Raw genomic sequence first — 22643 nt, 5'->3', positions numbered from 1 at the left:
AGTAGAGACGGGGTTTCACCATGTTGACCAGGATGGTCTCGATCTCTTGACCTCGTGATCCACCCGCCTCGGCCTCCCAAAGTGCTGGGATTACAGGCTTGAGCCACTGCGCCCGGCCCTATTGAAATTCTTTATCTGTGAAATGGGGGTAGTTACAACATCCGTGCTGTACTGTGGTGGGAATTTAGCTTAGTTCTTGGTTCCCAGAAGTGCTGGAGAATGCATGGCTGGTTTTGTCTCTTCCTTTTTCCCAGACAACTGAGCTTAAGAGGGCAGCTTTATTCTACCCAAGGTACTAACCAAAGGCATTTAATAATATGTAGTTTTTCTAGGAATTATCTGATTTAAACACTTTTAATGATTTTATTTTGATACCAGGTTTTCTTAGGATTCTACATGTTTTTGGGGGAACAATGACAGGAAGGTAAATTAAAGTTAAAATTTAAAACACTGAAAAATAAGCTACTTTAAAAAAATGTTAACAAGAAATAACATCTTAGTTTTCAAAATCTGTTATGAAAAGTTAGCACAATGGATCTTTGCAGCATGTAGTTTTGGGTAAATGTGAGAACTGGTACAATTAATAGAAGATAATAAACATTTTTTTTTTTTTTTTTGAGACAGAGTCTTGCTCTGTCACCTAGGCTGGAGTGCAGTGGCACAATTTCAGCTCATCACAACCTCTGCCTCCTGGATTCAAGTGATTCTCATGCCTCAGTCTCCCAAGTAGCTGGTATTACAGATAATAAACAATTTAAGAATGAAAGTTAGGCCTGGTATGGTGGCTTATGCCTGTAATTCCAGAACTTTGGGAGGCCGAGGTGGGTGGAATTGCTTGAGCTCAGGAGCTCGAGTCCAGCGTAAGCAGAATGGTAAAACCCCATCTCTAAAAAAAAAAAGGAAAAATTAGCCAGGCGTGGTGGTATGTGCCTGTGATCCCAGCTATTCAGGAAGCTCAGGTGAACCTGGGGGTCGAGTCTGTCTTGAACCAAGAACACACCATTGCACTCCAGCCTGGGTGACAGAGTGAGACCTTGTCTCAAAGAAAAAAGAGAATAAAAGTTAAATGGTACAAATATCAATTGGGCAGCATTTCACAATACATAAACTCAAGATTATGCATAGTAATGTGACCACAAATTAACAGTGCAGGGAGTGTTGTGGTTAAAAAGGAAGTGGCTGTTGAAAGCTATTCACAGCATCGCTATATTTGTTAAAAAAAAATGTGAATCCTTCCAATACATTTAGTACTGCAAACCCTTACCAGGGTAAGGGAGATTGTCTTAATGGCCTATTTCTAGACGTAGGCACCATGTTGTACGGAGAAGAGCTAGTAAGGGAAGGAGTATAAAATAGAGTATGGTGACTATTGGCCCCCACCAAAGAACACAGCTCTAGATTATTAGTGTTTGATGTATTGGTTGTTAAACTTTACTATTTCCCTTTAAAGAGAGAGAGAAACTTAGTTGATAAAAATCACATGTAAAAATTTGCCTTTACATGAAAGTATCTCTATTTTAATTTTGTGTGTGTGTGTGTGTGTGTGTGTGTGTGTGTGTGTGTGTGTAGATATAAACACTCAGATATTATAAGCACTTAAAGTTACAATTATTCCTGTTTGTGCACTGTTTTTGGATTTGTATCAATGCTTGCTCTTGAAACATTGTTTAAGAGCATTGATACATTGATACGTACAAGAGCTTTGATACAACAGCATCGATACATGGACGTTTCTGAGATTTTGTGCCAGTTGTCACAGCCAATACAGACGTCAACGTGATAAAATGGCAGGCAAAGATCTTACGCTCTAGTGGGGAGGGGAAATGCTAAACAAATAACTAAGTGCTCAGGGTAATTTTCACACTGTAATATGTGCCCTGAAGACAAAGTGATAGGGGATAGGAGTGATGGGGACTTTTAAAAATAGGATGCTTAGGGGAGGCCTTTGCAAAGGTAACATTTGAAAGGGCTTGAAATTTAAGGCACTACTATGGCAAAAGCCAAAAGAAGGGAGGTCTAGGCTGAAGAAACAGCAAATGCAAATACCCTGAGGTGGGGAGCAAGTTGGCCTGTTCATGAGACAGGAGAGGCCAGCTCCGCGGCAGCAAAGTGACCGCGTGGTGAGGATGTTGCTGAGGAAACAGCGGGGTCAGATCACAGAGGCTTCAGCAGCCCCTCCGTATGAGCATCTGGGCTTTATTCTAAGTGCACAGGGGAGCCATGAGGCAGTTGTAAGCAGGGGACGGATAGGATCTAATTTATTTTTAAAAGATCCCTGTGATTGCTGTGAGGAAGGAAAATGATAAAGGAGCAAGACTGGAAGACAGATGAAGAGGCTACTCCAATGGTAGGGCAGGTTCTAGTGTGGACCAGCCACAGCATAGATGGACAGAAGGCAAAGAACAAAATGCAAAAGTTAATCCAGTGAGTATTAATACATTTTGGTTTTGGAAAAAATAGTCACATGAAAAATCTCAAACTTGGCTTTTCACATCTGACTTCATGTTTTACGTCGAACTTTAGATTCTGGAAATAAATAAATTGTATAATCTAAGAAATTCATAAAAAACACAACCACGCAGGCCTAGTGGCTACTTAGGCTTACTTGGCAGCTTTGTAATTGAAGATTTCAGAGATTTTCTTACCTCAGGGAGACCTTCAATAAAAGAATGGATATTTGCTGCATTTGCTGCTTCTTTGATCTCATCTAATGGCACCACACGGCTGTTGTCACCATAGGCAATGTTCTCAGCGATGCTGCAGTTGAAGAGCACAGGCTCTTGAGAAACGATTGCTATTTGGGAACGGAGCCACTGTACATTCAGTTCTTTTGCATCCACGCCATCAAACAGCTGCCAAAAGCAGAATGGAGAATGGTGTGTTAAGATCACACAACTGTATCATGTTACAGTTCACTGTATTCAAGCACATACAAATCATAACAAGAAGGATAGGAATTCAAGCTATTTTGAAGTATAAGGTTACCCAAGGAAGGCTCATAAATCATATGTTGTATAGAAGCAAACACCATGTAACTCACTACTGCCCCCTCCACTGTAACAGGACCTGACTTTCTGAAAGCCCAGTGATCAAAGTAGGTGGAGAGAATAGAGTACTCCACGTGTAAAGGTGTGTCATCTTGCACACAGCCATGTTTACTCACATGAATAGATAATAACACTCAACTCGTATTTGATGAACATGCTCACTATGTGAGGGGGACTCTTCCGGTACCAGGGAAATAATGGTCAGTAAAAGAAAGCTCATACTCTTGTGCAGCCTGTATTTTAGCAGAGAGGCATGCAATAAACACATGAAAAAATAACAAACTCAGAAGAGGAAAGTACTCTGAAGACAGGGTAACGGGATAAAGGGACTGAGGCAGTGGGGAGGGTATGGAGAGGCATGAGAAAGGGATTGTCCTAGAAGGCTTTAAGGAAAGGATGTTCAGACTAAGACATGAACGATGAGAAGCCTGCAAGGAAGTTAGAGTGCAGACATTCTGGGCAAGGCAATAGTAAAAGAAAGGTTCATTAAGAAAAAGAAAAAAAAAAACACAATAAAATATTAAAAAGAAAGAAAGAAATGTTCATAGGTGTGTTTAAAGAACACAAGGAGACTTTGGGAGGCTGAGGTGGGCAGATCACTTGAGGCCAGGAGTTCAAGACCACCCTGATTAACATGGCCAAACCCTGTCTCTACAATAAATACAAAAATTAACCAGGCTTCATGGCACTGACATGCACCTGTAATCCCAGATACTAAGGAGCCTGGAGCAGGAGAATCACATGACCTCAAGAGGCAGGGGTTGCAGTGAGCTGAGATTTTGCCACTGCACTCCAGCCTGGGTGGAGTGCACTCCAGAGCAAGACTCTGTCTCAACACACACACACACACACACACACACACACACACACACACACACACACACACAAAAAGCACAGTGTGCAATGAGGTGGGCAGTGATAGGAGCTTGGAGTGGGAGGCAGGGACCAGGGCATGAAGGACCCTAATTGATGGCATGGACTCTGGTATATTCTAACCTTAGTGGGTTTAGAGGAGGGAGTGTGCTATGCTATGTACGAATAGATGAGTGTCACCTAGTTCATGGGATCCCTTTAGGATAACTCTGTTTTGCAAATACTCATTAAGAATATGTAAGGGCGAAAAGACTGTACATTGCAGGAGAATGAGGACTAACGTGACAGTTTGAGTTTTAGGAACTTTTTTGTAGGGAAAGCAGATAGGACTGGAAACTTCGTGTGGGTGTGCTGATGCGGTGGCAGTGGTGGGGGCGGGGGACAAGATAATGGGAAATCTACAATATGAGGTATAGTAAGACAAGTGCCAGGTAAGAAAAACAATCCTTAGGTTTGAAAGATGGAGAGATTACATCGTTTTAGAGATTAGAGGCATGACTTCGTGGAGCTGATTCAAATAAGCCTTAACCATGCATAAAATTTGGACAATTGGGAGGTGGGGATGAGCAGTGGGGAAGCAAAAGCCTGAATTAAGGAGGCGGAGGACACTGTTCTCTCTGTCTGAAATAAATCAGAACAGAATATGGGGCCACGACGTGAACATTAGACCTAACCTCCAGCATCCACGTTATCAAGTAATTCCACGGCTAAGATAAACATTTCTTCTCCCAGAGTGGTTGAATAATCTTTGGATCTTTGTACTTCACTTCAAAGTTCTAACCATCATTTTTGTGATTGGTTTGCTTGTCCTCTTAGTTAAGAGTTGAGATAGAGATTTTTTTTCTTTTTAACTTCTGCATTGTTTGCCCCACCCAAACCAGTGGGGTTGCTTAAGCCCTAGTGAATGTTTAAGAATAGGACTGCTAACTCCCAGAGTAGGCGTGTTTCAATTCAGTCTTACCACTTGTCCTTGCACGGGGTCATAAAATCTCTGCAGAAGTTGAACAGAAGTGCTTTTCCCACAGCCGCTGGTCCCCACAAATGCTACTGTCTTTCCTTGCTCAATAGTGAGGGATAAGCCATGGAGGATGAAAACATCTGGGCGACATGGGTAGAAGAAAGAGACTTCTCGAAACTCTAAATTCCCTTCACATGTGTCCTGTGAAAGGAAGTTGACAGAGTTGAGAAGAGTGACTTGGGAAGGCTGTAACACATTGTAGCATATTGGCTCAATGCTTTTTGAAAGTTGTGCATGTTTCCATAGCCCATTTAATTTTAAACATGTATGCGTCTCTGTAGAGCTGTTGACTGCAAGTGGGTTTCTGTCACTTTTGTTTATATTTTTTTGTGTCTGTGTTTCTTATCTCACTACTGGACATCACCAAGTTTCTAAAAACTACTTGCTTCCTTCCGCTTTGCTGCACAGACAGCTCCTTTCCACAGTTAGTTGTTTGACCAGCTTATCTGAGTGATACATTTTTTAAAAAATTTGGTTTGTGCTTTACAAAACTTTATTGCTTAATTCAGAAGAGCTAGGGTTCTTGTAAACTATATGTGTAAGTGTTATTTTTGTAAATCAGGCCATGTTTTATAGTAAAGGTATTTTTTTTTTTTTTTTTATTTGGCAGGGTCTAGCTTTATCACTCAGGCTGGAAGGCAGTGGTGTGATCTCGGCTCACTGCAAACTCCACTTCCCAGGCTCAAGCTATCCTCCAACCTCAGCCTCCCGAGTAGCTGGGACCACTTGCCTACACCACCACACCCAGCCAATTTTGTTTTTATTTATTTATTTATTTATTTTTTGAGACAGAGTTTCGCTGTTGTTGCTGGAGTGCAATGTTGTGATCTCGGCTCACCCCAAACTCCACCTCTTGGGTTCAAGTGATTCTTCTGCCTCAGCCTCCCAAGTAGCTGGGATTACAGCCATACCACCATGCCCAGCTAATTTTTGTATATTTAGTACAGATGGGGTTTCACCATGTTGACCAGAATGGTCTTGGACTCTTGACCTCGTGATCTGCCTGCCTTGGATTCCCAAAGCGCTGGGATTACAGGCGTGAGCCACCACGCCCAGCCCTATCTTGATTTTCAATTGACTATAATGGTAGTGACTTTTGCCCAAATGTTTAGTTTTCTCTCTATGCATCAGTCTCTCTACTGGTTAATGATTTCTACACCAATAATTATCTACACCAGGATATTTAAAAAAGACTTTCCAGAGCTATCACTAAATGATTAACTTTCCCTTAATGTATTTGGTTCATAAGATTTTAAGTTCTTTTGAACTTTGTGTTTGTCTCAATTGCATTTTAAGTCTTATTAATTTTTGTTGTTAGAGTAAACATCAACTAAGAAGGAAAGTGGATTTGCGTGTGTGTGTGCGCGTGTGTGGTAGTGATGGCTGGATTTTAAAACACATCCTTACAGTCAGGTTTACTAGTCATGTTCGACCCACTCTGACCATCAAATAGGTAAGAAGCAGGGGCAGGTAGGGGTGAGGAGCACCAAAAAAAAATTTTGATGATATTTTCTTGTTAAAGGAACTCAGTGTTAAGATGTGGTTAAGAGATCTAGAAAAAAAAAATAAAGGATATTTGGCAAAATTTAAGAGTAGTGTAGTAGTAGTTTATTTTAGCTTACTCAATATTTTCCATTTGCCTCCTACAACACATGAGTATTATTTATATAACAAGGGTTTTTATTTATTTAAAAAAATTTTTTTGGTGTACTTCCCTCTCTGCATTTGTATAAAAAAGGCTTTAAGAAACCCAGAATAGTACAGAAACATGAAGAATTCAATTATTTATGTGTATGCTCTAGTATGTATTTTGTATAATAGCTCATAGAGGTATTCTAAAACTTCTAAACTTTGATACATTTACAATTTGTTCTTACTGTTTTAAATGGCATTTAATGTGAAAAACTTCAAACATGTAAAAATAGAGAAAAATATAGTAGATGCCCCATATGCCTATCACCCAGCTTCACTTTCAATATTTGCCAATTTCATTTGATTGACCAGATTTTATTTTTTATTTTTATTTTTATTTTTTTAAGACAGCTTCTCACTCTATTGCCCAGGCTGGAGTACAGTGGGGAGATCTTGGCTCACTACAACCTCCACCTCTCAGGTTCAGGTGATTCTCCTGCCTCAGCTTCCCGAGTAGCTGGGACTATAGGCTCATGCCACCACACCCAGCTAATTTTTGTATTTTTAGTAGAGATGAGATTTCGCCATGTTAACCAGGCTGGTCTTGAACTCCTGACCTCATGTGATTCACCCACCTTGCCTTCCCAAAGTCCTGGCATAAGCCATCGCGCCTGGCCCCAATCTTAATTTTTAAAAGCATAGAGAGTGATATTCAGAAACATTTACATATTAAATAAAATAAAAATTAAATACATAAATTTTATAGTCTTTATAATAAACACTTCCATAGTCCATGCATGCCTATAGTTCTATAAGGACATACATCAGTGAAATACTCAGTTCCTCTATTATAATCTGCAGAAAGAAAGAAGAGTAGCAATACTGTTATACATATAAATCTTAAAATTAAAAAGATAGCTTCTTACACCTTTTACTTTCCAAAAGACATTAAAAAAAATCTTATTTTGACTGTGACATATCTTTGAAGCATTCTGTTTTGAGAATTTCCAGATCTTTCCATTTCTGTCACTAACAAGCATTCTTTTTAATAATTGTGTAGCTCTAGTAATGCTGTTTTATTTTAAACTGTCATACATATAAATCTACTATTAAAATTCTAGAGGGAAAGAATTATAAATTTAAAAATTTAAGTATATACCTAATGACTATTTTTATTTTAAAAATGAAAATGTCTAGAAAGATTCTAAAACTGAATATATATTTAATGTATAAGGCTATTATTGAGAGACTTATTTTGAAATTAAATAGCTTATCTATTATTTCTCTTTTAATATTCACAGTCTTTTAGAGTTTGAGGCTAAATTTGTTTGTGCGTGTCGATTTAATAGGTAGACTTTCCTTTTTCCCCCCTTTATGTTTGTAAATACAGTTCCCATGAAAAACAGTGTCTGAAGCAGCAGAACATTATTTACTTTGTGTTTGTTATCAGAGAAAAAAAAACAAATAAACCTGAATACAAATCTTCACCCAAGATCAAAACTTTTGCTGTCTAAATAAAATTCAGTATAAGAATCAACCCTTTTTTTCAAGAACATTCTCATAGCATCAGACATACAAATTAAAAGGATATATTTTAAAATATGAAATATAAATTGTAGTAGTAGAGGTAAAAATTTGATTGACAAGACACTTTTCCCCCATTTGTAGCCATAAAATTATTTTATACAAACTTTTAACTCTTTATGTTACTGTGACATTATCTTTTGCAAAGTTTTCCAAAGAATGCCTGCATTTACGAAGTAGACATTTATTTTTTATTTTTAAATTTATATTTTCATTTTATTTTTTCAACTTTTATTTTATTTTGGGGTATATGTGCAGGTTTGTTATCTGGATATATTGCATAAAGCTGAGGTTTGGGGTAAGAATGATCCTGTCACACAGATACTCAGCATAGTACCCAATAGTTAGTTATTCAGCCCTTGCTCCCATTCCTCGTTCCCTCCCTCCCATCTTTAGTGATCCCCAGTTCCTACTGTTGCCATCTTTATTTGGACATTTAAGATCACCGTTGTGCTTACTGGCTTTTTCCCTTCTTGACTGTGGCTGTCTATAGTGGGTTTCTTTTCCAACAAGGCAAACAGATGTGCCGCCCCGGATTTGGCTTTGGAATATTCAGGAGCCAAAACGAGTGTTTCTCCGATGGCCATAGCTCCATATGCAATTGCAGTAAAAACTCTATTAAAAGATAAAGCATTTGAATCTTAGGTCCATCGATCCATTGTAAAACAGTAGAACTCTAAGTGTAAAGAATAAAGCAGGCACAGGAATATAATCTTTTGATGTAGACAGTACCCCTAACGCTGAAGGCCCAACAACAGTTATCTCTTTAAAAAATTTCTACCATGTGGTAATCATTCCTTGCTCTGTACACCAACATGACCTTTGGAGCTTGGGTAATCTTAAAAATGTCTCTTCCAATTAGAGCCGTAGATCAAAGGTCCCAACTAGCGTATATAAAACTTCTTAGCCATCTTGATATGAGGCATGCTTGCTTGCTTGGAGATTTGACAGAGAATTCAACTGACAATAGGAAGAATGAATCTCCAGTAGTGAGATTGGAATTTACATAGTAGATATGATTTTTGTTTGTCTGTTTTGCATATAATGTAGTTAGGACGGATAACTGAAGCAAAATGACTGGTTATCTGGCTGATATGCTACACGATTTAGACAGCAAATCATGGGGATCATGTTTTCCTCAGGTTCCCGTAGCAAAATCTGACTAAAACGACTGAAAGAACTTTGATCTTTTAGGTTTGTTATCGATTTTGATCTCAGTTTCAAAACATGTTAATTATAAAATGGTAAGTATGCAAACGATGTTTGGAAGCACACAGAATACTCACTTGATGGTGGCATAGTTCCTGGCCATGGTTAAATACTGTCCTCCCATTTTCTATTTCATTTTGGATATGAAAATACTGTACTAACATGCAAAACAATGAACCTTAGTAACAAAGCTAAAGGCACAATTAGGCTAAAACTAGACCAGTGTCACTGGCAGTATTTAAACATTAGGCAGTGAAAGGACATCACAGAACCCAGTTGCTTGTTTGCCATGCTGGATAACAGCAAAGTAAACACATCTGGGCTCCTTGTGAATTTCTTCCTCCATGGGGTCTACCAAAGGGTAGATGTTGATGCAATCTCTTCAGTGACCAAGACCTCAGATCCTGAATCTTGTTGGCTTTACCAAGATCAAATACAGTATAAAATGTAAAAAGAAAAATAACACTAAAATAATTGTAGTCACTTGGTTCTGTGATGTCAAGGCATTTTTAGTACCGATATTTACAGAATATGTTTAAAGCTCAAATTGCCATTTGAATTATTTGATACCCAGCTATGAACATCAGAAGTGGTTACTCACTTTAGGTAATCCAATCTGAAGTTTTTTTTTTTTTTTTTTTTTAATGTGGTTTTAATGCAAAGAAAAGTCAGACTGAGTCAGACTTAAGCCTCAGTCTGATACAAGAGTCAGCAGGTGAGCTGGGAAGATAACTGGATTATGAGTGAGGAGACCTGGATTCTAGCCCCACAGGGGTAGAGGATTCTCTGAAATCAACAACTGAGAAAATAGCTTCTTCCCATGATTTGAGATATGCCAAAATCTCTATCTGCCCTAACATTTCCACGATAAAGGCAATGGTAAGCATTAGACATAAATGTCCATCAGTGGGTGTCCTTGTTAGGTCTCTCTGAAAATGGAAATATTACTAAGAAAGGGAAAAGGGCCTTCAACTTAGAGCTTGTGTTTGTGGGTGGTAAACAGTCCAAAGAATGGAGAAGGGCAGAGGAAAAAAGGGTTCAGCAGAGAACAGAGAGTACCCGCAAAAGTCCTGACACTATATTGAGTGAGTGCTAAGAGGAAGGTGAGTGGAATAGGGGCTGATGTTGATGAGGGTTATGTTGAAGACCTTGGAGGGGAAGTGTGGACTTTGAGGTGATGGGCTATCTGGGGTTGAGTAAGGGACACTAATCTTCTCCACCTGCCAGGTTCAAGCAAGTCTCCTGTCTCCACCTCTTGAGCAGCTGGGATTACAGGCACTCACCGCCATGACTGGCTAATTTTTATATTTTTAGTAGAGACTGGGTTTTACTATGTTGGCCAGGCTGGCTGCAGCTCCTGACCTTGTGATCCGCCCTCCTTGGCCTCCCAAAGTGCTGGGATTACACGTGTGAGCCACAGCACCCGGCCTAGGGACAATAATCTTCTTTGTGCTTTTTCTCCAGGTGGATTCTGTATAAAGGTAGGCCAAGGCTCACACATGGAAAATACTGGTCTGCTACAGAATTTGTCCTGACCTAATCAGACCCAATTAGCTAGGGTGAGCTAAACTGAAATTCATTTCCACTCAACAAGTATTTATTGTAGAACAACCAGTGCTGTAACTCCATAACATAGTCAATCCAAATTCTTCAAATCTGGTTTAAATTCCTGGAGGCATTTGAACTGAACGCCTAACTCAGAGAAATGTACAGGCCAGCCTCTCATGCCACTGTTTGTCTTAAGGAGTTTCATCCATTTGGGATATATAAAGAGAATAATTTGCTATTATGACAAATGTTTTAAAGTTACTAATAGTATATTTATCAAAATAATAATATACCATGATTTGTCATATATCTCCTTCATGCCTACAATTAAGACAAGAAGCTGGGCACAGTGGCTCATACCTGTAATCTTAGCACTTTGGGAGGCCAAGTTGCGTGGATCACTTGAGGTCAGATGTTTGAGACCAGCCTGGCCAATGTGGCAAAACCCCATCTCTACCAAAAATACAAAAAATTAGATGGTCATGGTGGTGTGCACCTGTAGTCCCAGCTACCCAGGAAGCTGAGGTGGGAGAATTCCTTGAACCCTGGCGGAGGAGGTTGCAGTGAGCCGAGATCGTGCCACTTCACTTCAGCCAGGGTGACAGAGCAAGAGTCTGTTTCCATAAAAACTAACTAACTAAATAAATAAGGAAAAAAATAATAAATACATAAGACAAGAAATGTTCCACAGTTCAGAAATGAATTTCACATTGAACTACATCTTAAAGCATAAATATGTAAACTAGGAATATAATAGACCTGAAATTTAACTTCTCTAAATTTATAAATTGTCCATGGAGGAAGAAATCTTATCTACAGTTTATCCTTATATGGCATTGAATTTACAGCAAAAATCTGTGGGTTGGCCAGGGGTGAAGTGAAGAAGATACTGAGCAGGAAGAGGTCTGGAAGGAGCAGCTCAGCATATTTAGGTGTTGGGCCGCTTCCTCCCTAGTTTTATGGGTTCTCCATGAGTTCATGGACCATTTTCACTGCATTCTCACTACATTGATCTTTTCAAGCATGTCTGAGCAGTAACAAAATTCCTTCACCCATCATTGCTGTTGAGATAAAATTGGAATTTAAGAAAGGTCCTTTGGCTAGGAATAATACAAAACTGCATAGATGTGACTCACCCCAACCTTCACACAAGTGATCCAAACAGGAAAACCCTGCATAGTTACTGGTTCAGACTGATCTGTCTCCCCTGAACGCTACTCTCATGTTTGGTACTTTGTGGACCTTTGGTAGCTTGCCCTAAGAGGAAATCCAAAACTAGACTCCTAGGGATCCCATCTAAACTTCACCATTTACTTAATAGCTACATGACCTTGGAAATGTTACTTAACTTTGTATTTGTTTCCTCATTGGTAAACAGGAGCTAAGAAGAATATCTGTATCTTATATGGTTGTTGTGATAAGTAAATGCATAAATAATATACAATGCTTAGTACAGTATCTGGAACATAATATGTGCTCAATAAATGGAAGTGGTTATTATACCTGTCATAGAACTGAAAGCTAATGGAACAATTTCTGTTAGAAAATAAACTCTAGGCCAGGCACTGTGGCTCACGCCTGTAATCGCAGCACTTTGGGAAGCCGAGGTGGGAGGATCACAAGGTCAGGAGATTGAGACCATCCTGGTCAACATGATGAAGCCCCATCTCTCCTAAAATACAAAAAATTAACCAGGCATGGTGGCACGGGCCTGTAGTCCCAGCTACTTGGGAGGCTGAGCAGAGGAACTGCTTGAACCCAGGAGGTGAAGGTTGCAGTGACCTGAGATCGCACCACTGCCCTCCAGCCTGGTGACAGAGCAAGACTCCATCTCAAAAACAACCACCACCACCAAACAAAAAGAAAGAAAAGAAAAGAAAGAAAATAAGCTCTCACATTTCTGTAGAAATAGATTAGCACAGCAGGTCAGCTCACAACTTTCCAAGTCCTTACTCAGTAAGTTTCTTTTTTTGATTAAAAGGCAGAGTTATCTTTCCCCATAGCGGTACTCATTAAAATTATTACCACGCTCATCTGTATATCATCCATATACCACCCAGAGAACTCTTCCACCCTAAATCCTTTTCTCAACACATGGGAGAGAGAAAAGAAGCAACTAACATTTATTTGGTGCTTTGGATCTTACAGAATGTTTTCATACACATGATACTATCTAATCACCTAGGAGATAAGTAGAATGGAAACTTATCATTCAGTGAATGAGGAGACTCCAGCTCTGAAAAATTATGCAGTTTGCCTAGAAGCACATGAAACCGTGGGGTTGGAACGTGAGCTGCCTTTCTCTTTGTGTTTTCCCCTACATGGTCTTCCTTGCAGTGGAAAGCTGGCTGGAATGGTCTTTTCCTACATGTTGGGGTTTGCTTCCACTTGTTTCCCATTTTAGAATCTTCACAGGGCCCTACATATCAACTGTTCTTTGATTTCTCTCCTTTAGGTTCCTTCAGTGGTTGATTTAGCCTTCTTTTCTTGCCCTTGTCTGTCTCTTCTGATAACCTCTGAGGAGGAGCCAGGCAGGAGCTGGGTAGCTGCCATGGCAGCCAAAATGGAAAGAAGCCTTTCCTGTTTTCTTTGTTTTGTCTAACCAGGGTTGCTTTCCTAATCATAACAATGACACTCACAGTTCTTCCCTGGTTGCCCAGCCTCTTAGGGCAAAGATGATGGTACAGGCCTAGCTCTCTTCTGTCCATCCTTTAGTATTTCAAGATATCGACCAACTATTAATATCCATTGAAAACCCATCTATGTTGCTCTTTTGGTCAATAACCACATTTAATATTGGAAATACAATATGGTTCTTATCAAGGACTGCATTTGGTTTTTAAGAGAACTAGGACACACACCCATAAGCTGCCTGGTTCTGCTTCTCAGGCAGCGTTCAAAGCTATGGCTTTTATTATTACTGTATTGAAGGCTGTCATGTCTTGATTCTTTCTTACCTATATGCTCTGCTTAGCTTCTTGATAATATGGATAGAAAATATGGAAGAAACTCACAGAGACAGAGAAAGCTTTGCAGTGGGGAAAGGAAGGTTACAGAAACCTCCCCTGGTCAGGAATGGTTCTTGGTCTGTATTGCAAAAGGCAAGTCAGCTGGAAACTGGCCTAAAGGAATTAACACAAAGAGACAGGAGAAAAAAAACTTATTTTGTACTCCTAAATCTGCACATTTATAGTGAAATGACAAATAGAATGTGTCACCAGGAATAACAAAGGGAGAGGTGAGTGTTTTATTATACACATGTGCATGAGAACCTAAGCGAGATTTTCTTCTCTTTTCTTTGTTTTCTTTTTCTTTTCTTTTTTTTGATGGAGTCTCACTGTCACCTCAGCCTCCCAAGTAGCTGGGACTACAGGCGTGTGCCATCAAGCCCAGCTAATTTTTATATTTTTGGTAGAGACGGGGTTTCACCATGTTGGCCAGAACGGTCTTGATCTCTTGACCTTGTGATCTGCCTGCCTCGGCCTCCCAAAGTGCTGAGATTACAGGCATGAGCCACTGTGCCCACCAACAAGAGATTTTCTAAATGCCCCTATGCCTTGTCTGTAAGGCAGCGGAATGAAAATGTAATCACCTTATTTTAAATGCTCATTTCAGAGAATCTTCTACAATAATAGAGATAGAAATAGACAGCTTCTACCGTAAGACATGCATGTTGTCTTTTCTTCTTTTAGAGGCTTTTTCCTCTAAAAAGCCTTGCCGACAAACTAATGTTATGAGCACATTAAAGGATTTTGCTGTTAAAACTCCCTTTGTGTATCTCCCTTTCTGACGCACAATGTCATTTTTGAAAGAGTCAGATAACCCATTTTTGTAGTTATAAATTATGCCTTGGAGTAATGTGGGATGTTTGATAAAATGCAGATTTTGCATCATACTAGATTAACAAATCAGATTTTGCAGGATGAATTCTAGGTATCTACAGTTTTTTGTTTTGTTTTGTTCTGTTTTGTGCCAGAGTCTCACTCTGTTACTCAGGCTGGAGTGCAGTGGCACAATCTAGGCTCATTGCTACCTCTGCCTCGCGGGTTCAAGCAATTCCCTGCCTCAGCCTCCTGAGTAGCTGGATTTACAGGCACCTGCCACCATGCCCAGCTAATTTTTGTATTTTTAGTGGAAACAGGGTTTCACCATCTTGGCCAGGCTGGTCTTGAACTACTAAGTTCATGATCCACCCTCCTTGGCCTCCCAAAGTGCTGGGATTACAGGTGCGAGCCACCATGCACAGCCAGTATCTACAATTTTAACCAGCTCTGAGATTGATAAGTTGGAAAACTATTGGTTTAGAGAATAGTGCAAAGTGCTTTATAACTAAGGAGAATTTTAGGAGGAGGGAGTTTTCTTTGTAAGCTTCTTTGATTTAGTTAGTTGACAAGACTGAATGCTGTCTGTCATCCTAGATTGTGGAAGGTACAAAGTCTTGTAAAGCCAGATATAATTTAGTTTATCTAAAGGGACCTTGTGACACATTCATGGTAGTTGGGGTCACGTTTGGTCTCTAGGACTAAATCCTCTTTGGTGTTGCAGACAAATCTCACCTATTGACATTATGCATAGTGCAGTGTTGCTCTTTTGGCCAATAAACACATTTATACTGGAAAAGAATTCCTAGAGAATCTCTCATTTGTCCATACTCCAAAAGTATGGGTATCCTTACTCTGTCTGTATTCTGGTTGAATGGAACTCAAAAAGGGAGGCTGGGTGTGGTGGCTCACACCTGTAATCCTAGCACTTTAGGAGGCCAAGGCAAGTGGATCACTTGAGGTTTGGAGTTCAAAACCAGCCTGGCCAACATGGTGAAACCCAGTTTCCACCAAAATATACAAAAATTAGCTGACATGGTGGCATGTGCCTGCAGTCCCAACTACTTGGGAGGCTGAGGTGGGAGAATTGCTTGAACCTGGAAAGCGGAGGTTGCAGTGAGCTGAGATGATGCCACTGCACTCTAGCCTGGGCAACACAGTGAGAATCCATCTCAAAAAAAAAAGTGATACCAGTGGAGCTCCCTGTTTCTTCCTTCCCTTGGGGCACGGGAAAAACCAAGATGGTACTATTCTTTAATTATTAGTCTTATGTTAATGGTCCTTCATATGTTCTGATAGTTAAAATGCTTATGTAGCTAGAAGAGGCCCCCTTTTAATGAATTTGACTAAAAGAAATTCCGGAACCATGGTACACCAGCTCAGGGAAGGAATTTTGTTTAGGGGCCTTTTCATTCTCATGTTAGGGCTATAAAATAACACTAAGAAGGTCACCTGTTCCATATATATGTGAGGAATCAGCCCTACTTTGAATATTCAAATGTTTGAAAAACTAAGCAGGAATTATTATTTGCTTTTTTGCCAGGCTGGAGTGCAGTGGTGTGATCTTGGCTCACTGTAACCTCTGCCTCCCAGGTTCAATTGATTCTCCTGCCTCAGCCTCCCGAGTAGCTGGGATTACAGGCTTGTGCTACCACACTGAGCTAATTTTTTGTACTTTTAGTAGACATGGGGTTTCACTATGTTGCCCAGGCTGGTGTCGAACTCCTGACCTCGGCTTCCCAAAGTGCTGGGATTACAGGCGTGAGCCACCATGCCCAGTCAAGAATTATGTAAAAAATAATTTTACAGAAATATTCTATGAATGTTTGGCTACATAATTAATAATAATAATAATAAATATTGAGTAAGCAAAACCTCTAGTGTCTGAAACCATGAACTTGAATCTGTGCTCTGCTATTTACTGATTATGTAAATTTGATCAAGTTAGGTAACCTGAGTCTTCATTTTTCTCATCTGTAAAATGGGAATCATAGTATTGCACAGGGTATTTTAGAGGATTAAGCAGATAATACATGGCAACTCCTTAAAAGATTCAATCAAGGTTTGCTGTTATAGCAATTTTCACAAGTAATGAAATGGTTGGCAGTCTTGGGAAGTCCCTTAAAGGAAACATCCTGACTAGTGTCATGTTCAGGCATGAAAGTGACTGTCATGACTTTGAAGTTGTATCATTCTTCAACTGAGAATTTTTTTGCTTAGTTTTAATCTAAACAAATCTCAGTAGGTAGAGGTAAATTCTCAGTTCCACACATCATATTTTATATCAGCCCTGGACTTAGATCCAGTCCTATTGCCAAAGCACCTGATATTAGACATATGGGTATAGAAAAGAAGAAAATTAGAAAAATTTGTGAAAAACAGACTCCTGTTTTCAAACAGACACCTGTGAAGGTGACTTGGGAGGCACATTTCCAGAAATGACTGGACTGCCTAATTATGTACCATTCCAAATCTCCTCCTTAATTTTGATTCAGTCATTCATTCAATAAATATTTATTGTGTGTCTATTACGTGTCACCCACTTGTTTTCGGCCTTTGGGAAACATCATTGAACAAGATAGGTTACAACCTGCCCTCAGTCTATGCACTCGTAAATATGGAAATGCAAAATATAATTTCATAGAATCATAATTGTTATAAATAAAACATGGTAATGGAAAAGAGAGTGATGAGGAGGGAGGGATTGGGGAACTACTTTGGACCATCAGTGAAAGTCCCTCTGAGGAGTGGACTTAGGAGGGGAAGCCTGGATGGTAAGAAAGAGGTAACCTCGTAAAGCCCTGGGGAATGGTCATTCCAGGCAGAGAGAATGGCAAGTGTGAAGACTCTGCAATGGGGAGGTCCAGGGAAAGACATGGCAAGTGTGGGGATGACAGGTAGTTCACATGGGAGACAGAGGTGGATGAAATTGCAATTTCATCCATCATGAAGGTCTTTCAGGTCATGGTAAGGACTTTGGCTTTATTTGAATTTCAGTGGAAAGTCCTTGCAGAATTTTAATAAAATGGTACTATTAGATTTGTGCTTTATAAGGTCAATCTGGCTGCAGTGTGGAGAATGGATTATAGAGAAGCAAGAGCAGACACAAGGACATTGGTGAGAAGGTTGTTGCAGTGGTCCAGGCAACACAGGGAGGGGCTGGGATGAGGGTTGAGAGGATGAGAAGAATTTTGGAATTAGAGTCATGAGAATCAGTGATTTTTGTGGTGGACAAAGGCAAGAGAAGCAACAAGGATGACTCCAACATTTTTGGGCCGAGCAACTGTGTGGATAGTGGTTGGTACTTTTAACTAAGATGGGAAAGTTTGGGGGAAGAGAACCTTTGGGGAGAAAAATCTTAAATTCTGTTTTGAATACATTGAGATATTACTCATCCAAGTGGAAGTGTCTTGTAGGTAGTTGGATAAGGGTCTTGTGCTCAGGGCAGGGTCAGAGTTGGAAATATACAGAAGGAAGTTATCAGGATACAGTCGGTATTTAAAACTGACAGATTGGATGAGTTCACCAATGAAAGGGTACAGATGAAAGGGTATAGATGAAAGGTTCTGAGAGCTCTACAGCCCTCCAACACAGAGAGGCTTGGCTGAAAAACAGGATCCAGTAAAGAAAGTGGAGGAGGAGGGGCCAAGGACAAAGGAGAAGAGCTTAGAGAAGCCTGTAGAAGAAAATGTTTCAGGAAAGAGATGTCAAACGCTACTGAGAGGCCACGTTAGAGGAGAACTGAGAACTGTGGGGGCTGAGTATGGACAGGCAAGATGGGGGTCAGGGGGACTCTGAGAACCAGTCCTTCTAGTGGAGCGGTGGGAACTAAACTTGACTGGAGTGAATTTAGGAGAGATTGGAGATAGAAGTAGTGTAGAGACCAAGAATAGGGAACCCTTTGGAAATTGCTTTGCTTCAAAGGAGAGCAGAGACATTGGAAATAGGTAGAAGGGGGCTTATGGTCCTGGGGGACATTTCTTTTTCTTATATTTTTTTATAGGTGCGATTACAAAGCAAAGAAAGAGGAGTGACAGATAAATTGATGAAAAAAGGTGAAAATTCTTCTGTGAGAATTTAGAAAATCATCAAACATCCTACATTAGTATGAATATGTTTAATTGGCTTGCTTTCTACTAATACTCAAAACTACTTATACAGAAGGAGCAGGATACTGGGGATTTAAGAAGGCTGCAGAAAGTTTAGAGCAACATGAGGAAAACATGTTTTGAGTTTTAAACTATGGCTTGCAAACAAACTTTTGGAATAAAACCAACTTTCAAGCTTGGGAATGCCTGGATTATACTAGAACAAAGGAAAAACTGGCTAACGGGCTGGTGAGCTGAATAATTTATGTGATTTCAGGTTTTGTTTCTTGTTAATCTACCTGACTAAGTAATTAGTCTTATGTAATCAGAATGAAGCCCAAGGCTAAATATAATTGTGGTTTATAAGTTCACACAGGCAATAGTGTACACTATTTTAGTGGCTAGGAGAACGTAGGACAGGGAACTTGCAATTTCTGTTGAAATTTTATTTTAATTTTTTGAGGCAGAGTCTCACTCTGTCATCCAGGCTGGCGTGCAGTGGTGTGATCTCATCTTATTGCAACCTCTGCCTCCTGGGGTCAGGTGATTCTCATGCCTCAGCCTCCCAAGTAGCTGGGATTAGCCATGGCAATACACATGGCTAATTTTTGTATCTTTTTACTACAGACAGTGTTTCACAGGTTGCCCAAGCTGGTGTCGAGCTCCTGGCCTTCAGTGATCCACTTGCCTCAGCCTCCCAAAGTGCTGGGATTACAGGCATGAGCCACCATATCTGGGCCTTCTGTTGAAATTTTAAATACAGATATTCTATTTCCATATTCCATTTTATAAGGAAATCTGCTTTCAGGAAACTTCTAAGTTGCTTTGGTGTCAGGTAAGATTTAAGAATACTGGGCTGGTGAACTGTGGACTGTTTTCTTATCAGTGCCTAACAAAGAAACTTCCTGGGACTTTACTTAATGCTTAATAAATAAATCAATACATTTTCATGTGAATAGAAACTAAAAATTATTCCAAGTTATTCTGAAATTACTCAGCTTTAAATGACTTCTGGCTGTTTCCTCAAATTGAATCGATACTGAAAATACAAATATGCCAACAATAAGGATATTGAAAGGAACGTCCTGAGACTTGGGAAATGAAACCCAAAGAGAAGTGCCCCGTGTGTTCTGCCAAATGGCAGCATCGTTGGAACAGGTGTAATCTCCCAATTCATTATTGTGAAGAGGCTGATACTTGCTTAGATGTGCATTTTTTGGTGGGCTTGCTAAAAATAACATGTTATTTTTTTGAGTCAAGTATTATATGGATTTCTCTAGTTTTAAATGTTTAGCAATGACATTTATGATACAGATTAGCAACATTTTAGGCTTTCAGCTCAGAATTTATACTCAGAATTCTTTTTTTTTTTTAGATGGAGTCTCGCTCTGTTGCCCAGGCTGGAGTGCAGTGGCACGATCTTGGCTCACTGCAACCTCTGCCTCCTGGGTTCAAGCAAGTCTCCTGTCTCAGCCTCCTCAGTAGCTGGGGCTACAGGTGCCTGCCACCATGACTGGCTAATTTTTGTATTCTTAGTAGAGACAGGGTTTCGCCACATTTGTCAGGCTGGTCTCGAACTCCTAACCTCAGGTGATCTGCCCACCTAGGCCTCCCAAAGTGCTGGCATAAGCCACCGTGCCCGGCCCAAAGTTAATTTTTCTAATTTAGCAGTTGCATTAGATGTTCCTATAAAACAAATTCATAATTATGTGACCAGAATTTCAAAACAGAGGCTCCAACCTAATGCTTTGGGAAGAAACAGACTCATTGGGACACCGCGTTCAGTTCCAAATGCAACATTTTTGAAGGGAAACACTCACTTACATGTGTTTCTTGTGGAATATTTGCTTAGCAAAGAATTCAGCTTCACTGATTTACAGTCATACTTTGTAAAACCATCTCCACACTGAGAGTTTCATAATGTATCACAAATTCCCTAAGGAATGGATGACAAGAAGGCATATTTTGCCGCTACATTCCCATGTTCTAGTAAGCTGAAGCAGGCAGCAATTCTGTCTGCAGTAATTCAGATTTCATGTTTTATATCAGTATCAGTATTTTATCAGTTACGCTGTACTTTTTATAGAGACTAAATCACAAAAATGGTTAGCTTGATTTAATCATTTCACAATGTTAACATATATCAGAGCATCCCATTGTAACCAGTAACTATATAATATGTACAATTATTGTCCATCAATTAAAAATAAAATTCATCCCATTTATCCTGATTTGATCATTAAATATTATCTGCATATATCGAAATATCACATATACCACTAAAATATGTACAACTATAATGTATCAATACAAAACTTAAAAAACATTCCAAGTTAAAAAAATATTCAAGCATACCTTTTCCACATATGTAATTTAAATGGCAATTCACTATAATTAGACAACTTTTTGATGAATAAGTACATGACCACTCTACAAGGTTTATATGTTTGCAGGACTTAATTAATTTTGAGACAGAGTCTCCCTTTGTTGCCCCGGCTGGAGTGCAGTGGAAAGATCTCAGCTCACTCCAGCCTCCATCTCCTGGGTTCAATCTATTCTCCAGCCTCAGCCTCAGCCTCCCGAGTATCTGGGATTACAGGTGCCTGCTACCATATCCGCCTAATTTTTGTAGATGGGGTTTCACTATGTTGGTCAGGCTGGTCTCAAACTCCCGACCTCAATCGATCCACCCACGTTGGCCTCCCAAAGTGTTGGGGTTATAGGTGTGAGCCATCATGTCTGTACTATTTTCACAACTTACATGAACATGCCCTCTGAGGTCATTCGTCCAGCTTGAATTAAATAGGCTCCAAATTGAAACCCTGCTGCATAGGCAAAATATATAAAGGCATGGCTGAATGCATAACAGCTTCCAATAATCTGTGCTTTCTTTGAGGTATTTCTGGAATGTACAAAATTTACCAAATAATGAGGCATGAATTATAGCAAGGTCAACTTAATAAATGTAGAGTAATAAATAGAGTGGACTTTGAAATGTTATAATTTAGCGGATAGGCATTTTTCGAATGATTAAAGAGAAAGTGATTTTTTTTTCACTACCAATAATTATTTGAGAAAAGACAGATAATACTATAATTCTTTTCTCTATAGTCATATAATTTTTAGTTCAGAGTAACAAATTTGACTTTATATACTGTTAAATGAATGGGCAAAGTCTATGAAAGGATGGCTAGTGTAAGCATTAGAGAGCTGCTTTAGCGGTATTTAGAAAGATTTCCTAAATCTCCATTATAATCTTTCATTAACAGAATAAATGGTTGAAATTAAAGGGCAGTTCCAACAACAAGCATGAATACAAAGCTGTCTTTCTGATACAGTAATATAAAGAGCATCACTAAGTCAATGTGATAAGGAGGACTAGTTTAAATTAAAAGGAGTAAGTGCATTCATTATGTATATATTTATATTTAAAATGTAAACTATTTTAGGGATTTAATGTAAAGGGCTGAGCAATCTTTTCTTTTCCCTTTTTTGAAACAGAGTCTTGCTCTGTTGCCCATGCTGGAGTACAATGGTGCTATCTCTGCTCACTGCAGCCATCTCTGCTCACTGCAGCCTCTGCTTCCCAGGTTCAAGTGAGTCTCTCACCTCAGTCTCTGGAGTAGCTGTGACTACAGGCACACTACCACACCTGGCTAATTTTTGTATTTTTAGTAGAGATGGGGTTTCACCATGTTGCCTAGACTGGTCTCTAACTGCTGACCTCAAGTGGTCCGCCCACCTCAGTCTTCCAAAGTGCAGATATTACAGGCATGAGCCACTGCACCCGGCCTGCAATTTTATTTTCTTTCTTGCATCTGTT

General features: G+C 39.6%; 1 protein-coding gene across 1 annotated transcript in view; it reads right to left on the bottom strand.

Moving 5' to 3' along the window:
- ABCB5 (ATP binding cassette subfamily B member 5) overlaps nucleotides 1-22643 on the bottom strand; it is a 125662-nt gene that overhangs the window by 9462 nt on the left and 93557 nt on the right. Inside the window, exons 23-26 of the mRNA XM_017526944.2 lie at nucleotides 21582-21722; nucleotides 8613-8769; nucleotides 4882-5079; nucleotides 2646-2852 (exon numbers count right to left, since the gene is read on the bottom strand). Coding sequence (XP_017382433.1) covers nucleotides 2646-2852; nucleotides 4882-5079; nucleotides 8613-8769; nucleotides 21582-21722 — 703 coding nt within the window. The remainder of the gene's footprint in view (nucleotides 1-2645; nucleotides 2853-4881; nucleotides 5080-8612; nucleotides 8770-21581; nucleotides 21723-22643) is intronic.

Source organism: Cebus imitator, unplaced genomic scaffold, assembly GCF_001604975.1.
Source record: "Cebus imitator isolate Cc_AM_T3 unplaced genomic scaffold, Cebus_imitator-1.0 Scaffold45, whole genome shotgun sequence".
NCBI lineage: Eukaryota > Metazoa > Chordata > Mammalia > Primates > Cebidae > Cebus > Cebus imitator.
The sequence above is the reverse complement of the archived record's forward strand: the minus strand, read 5'-3'. Positions and strand labels throughout refer to the sequence as shown.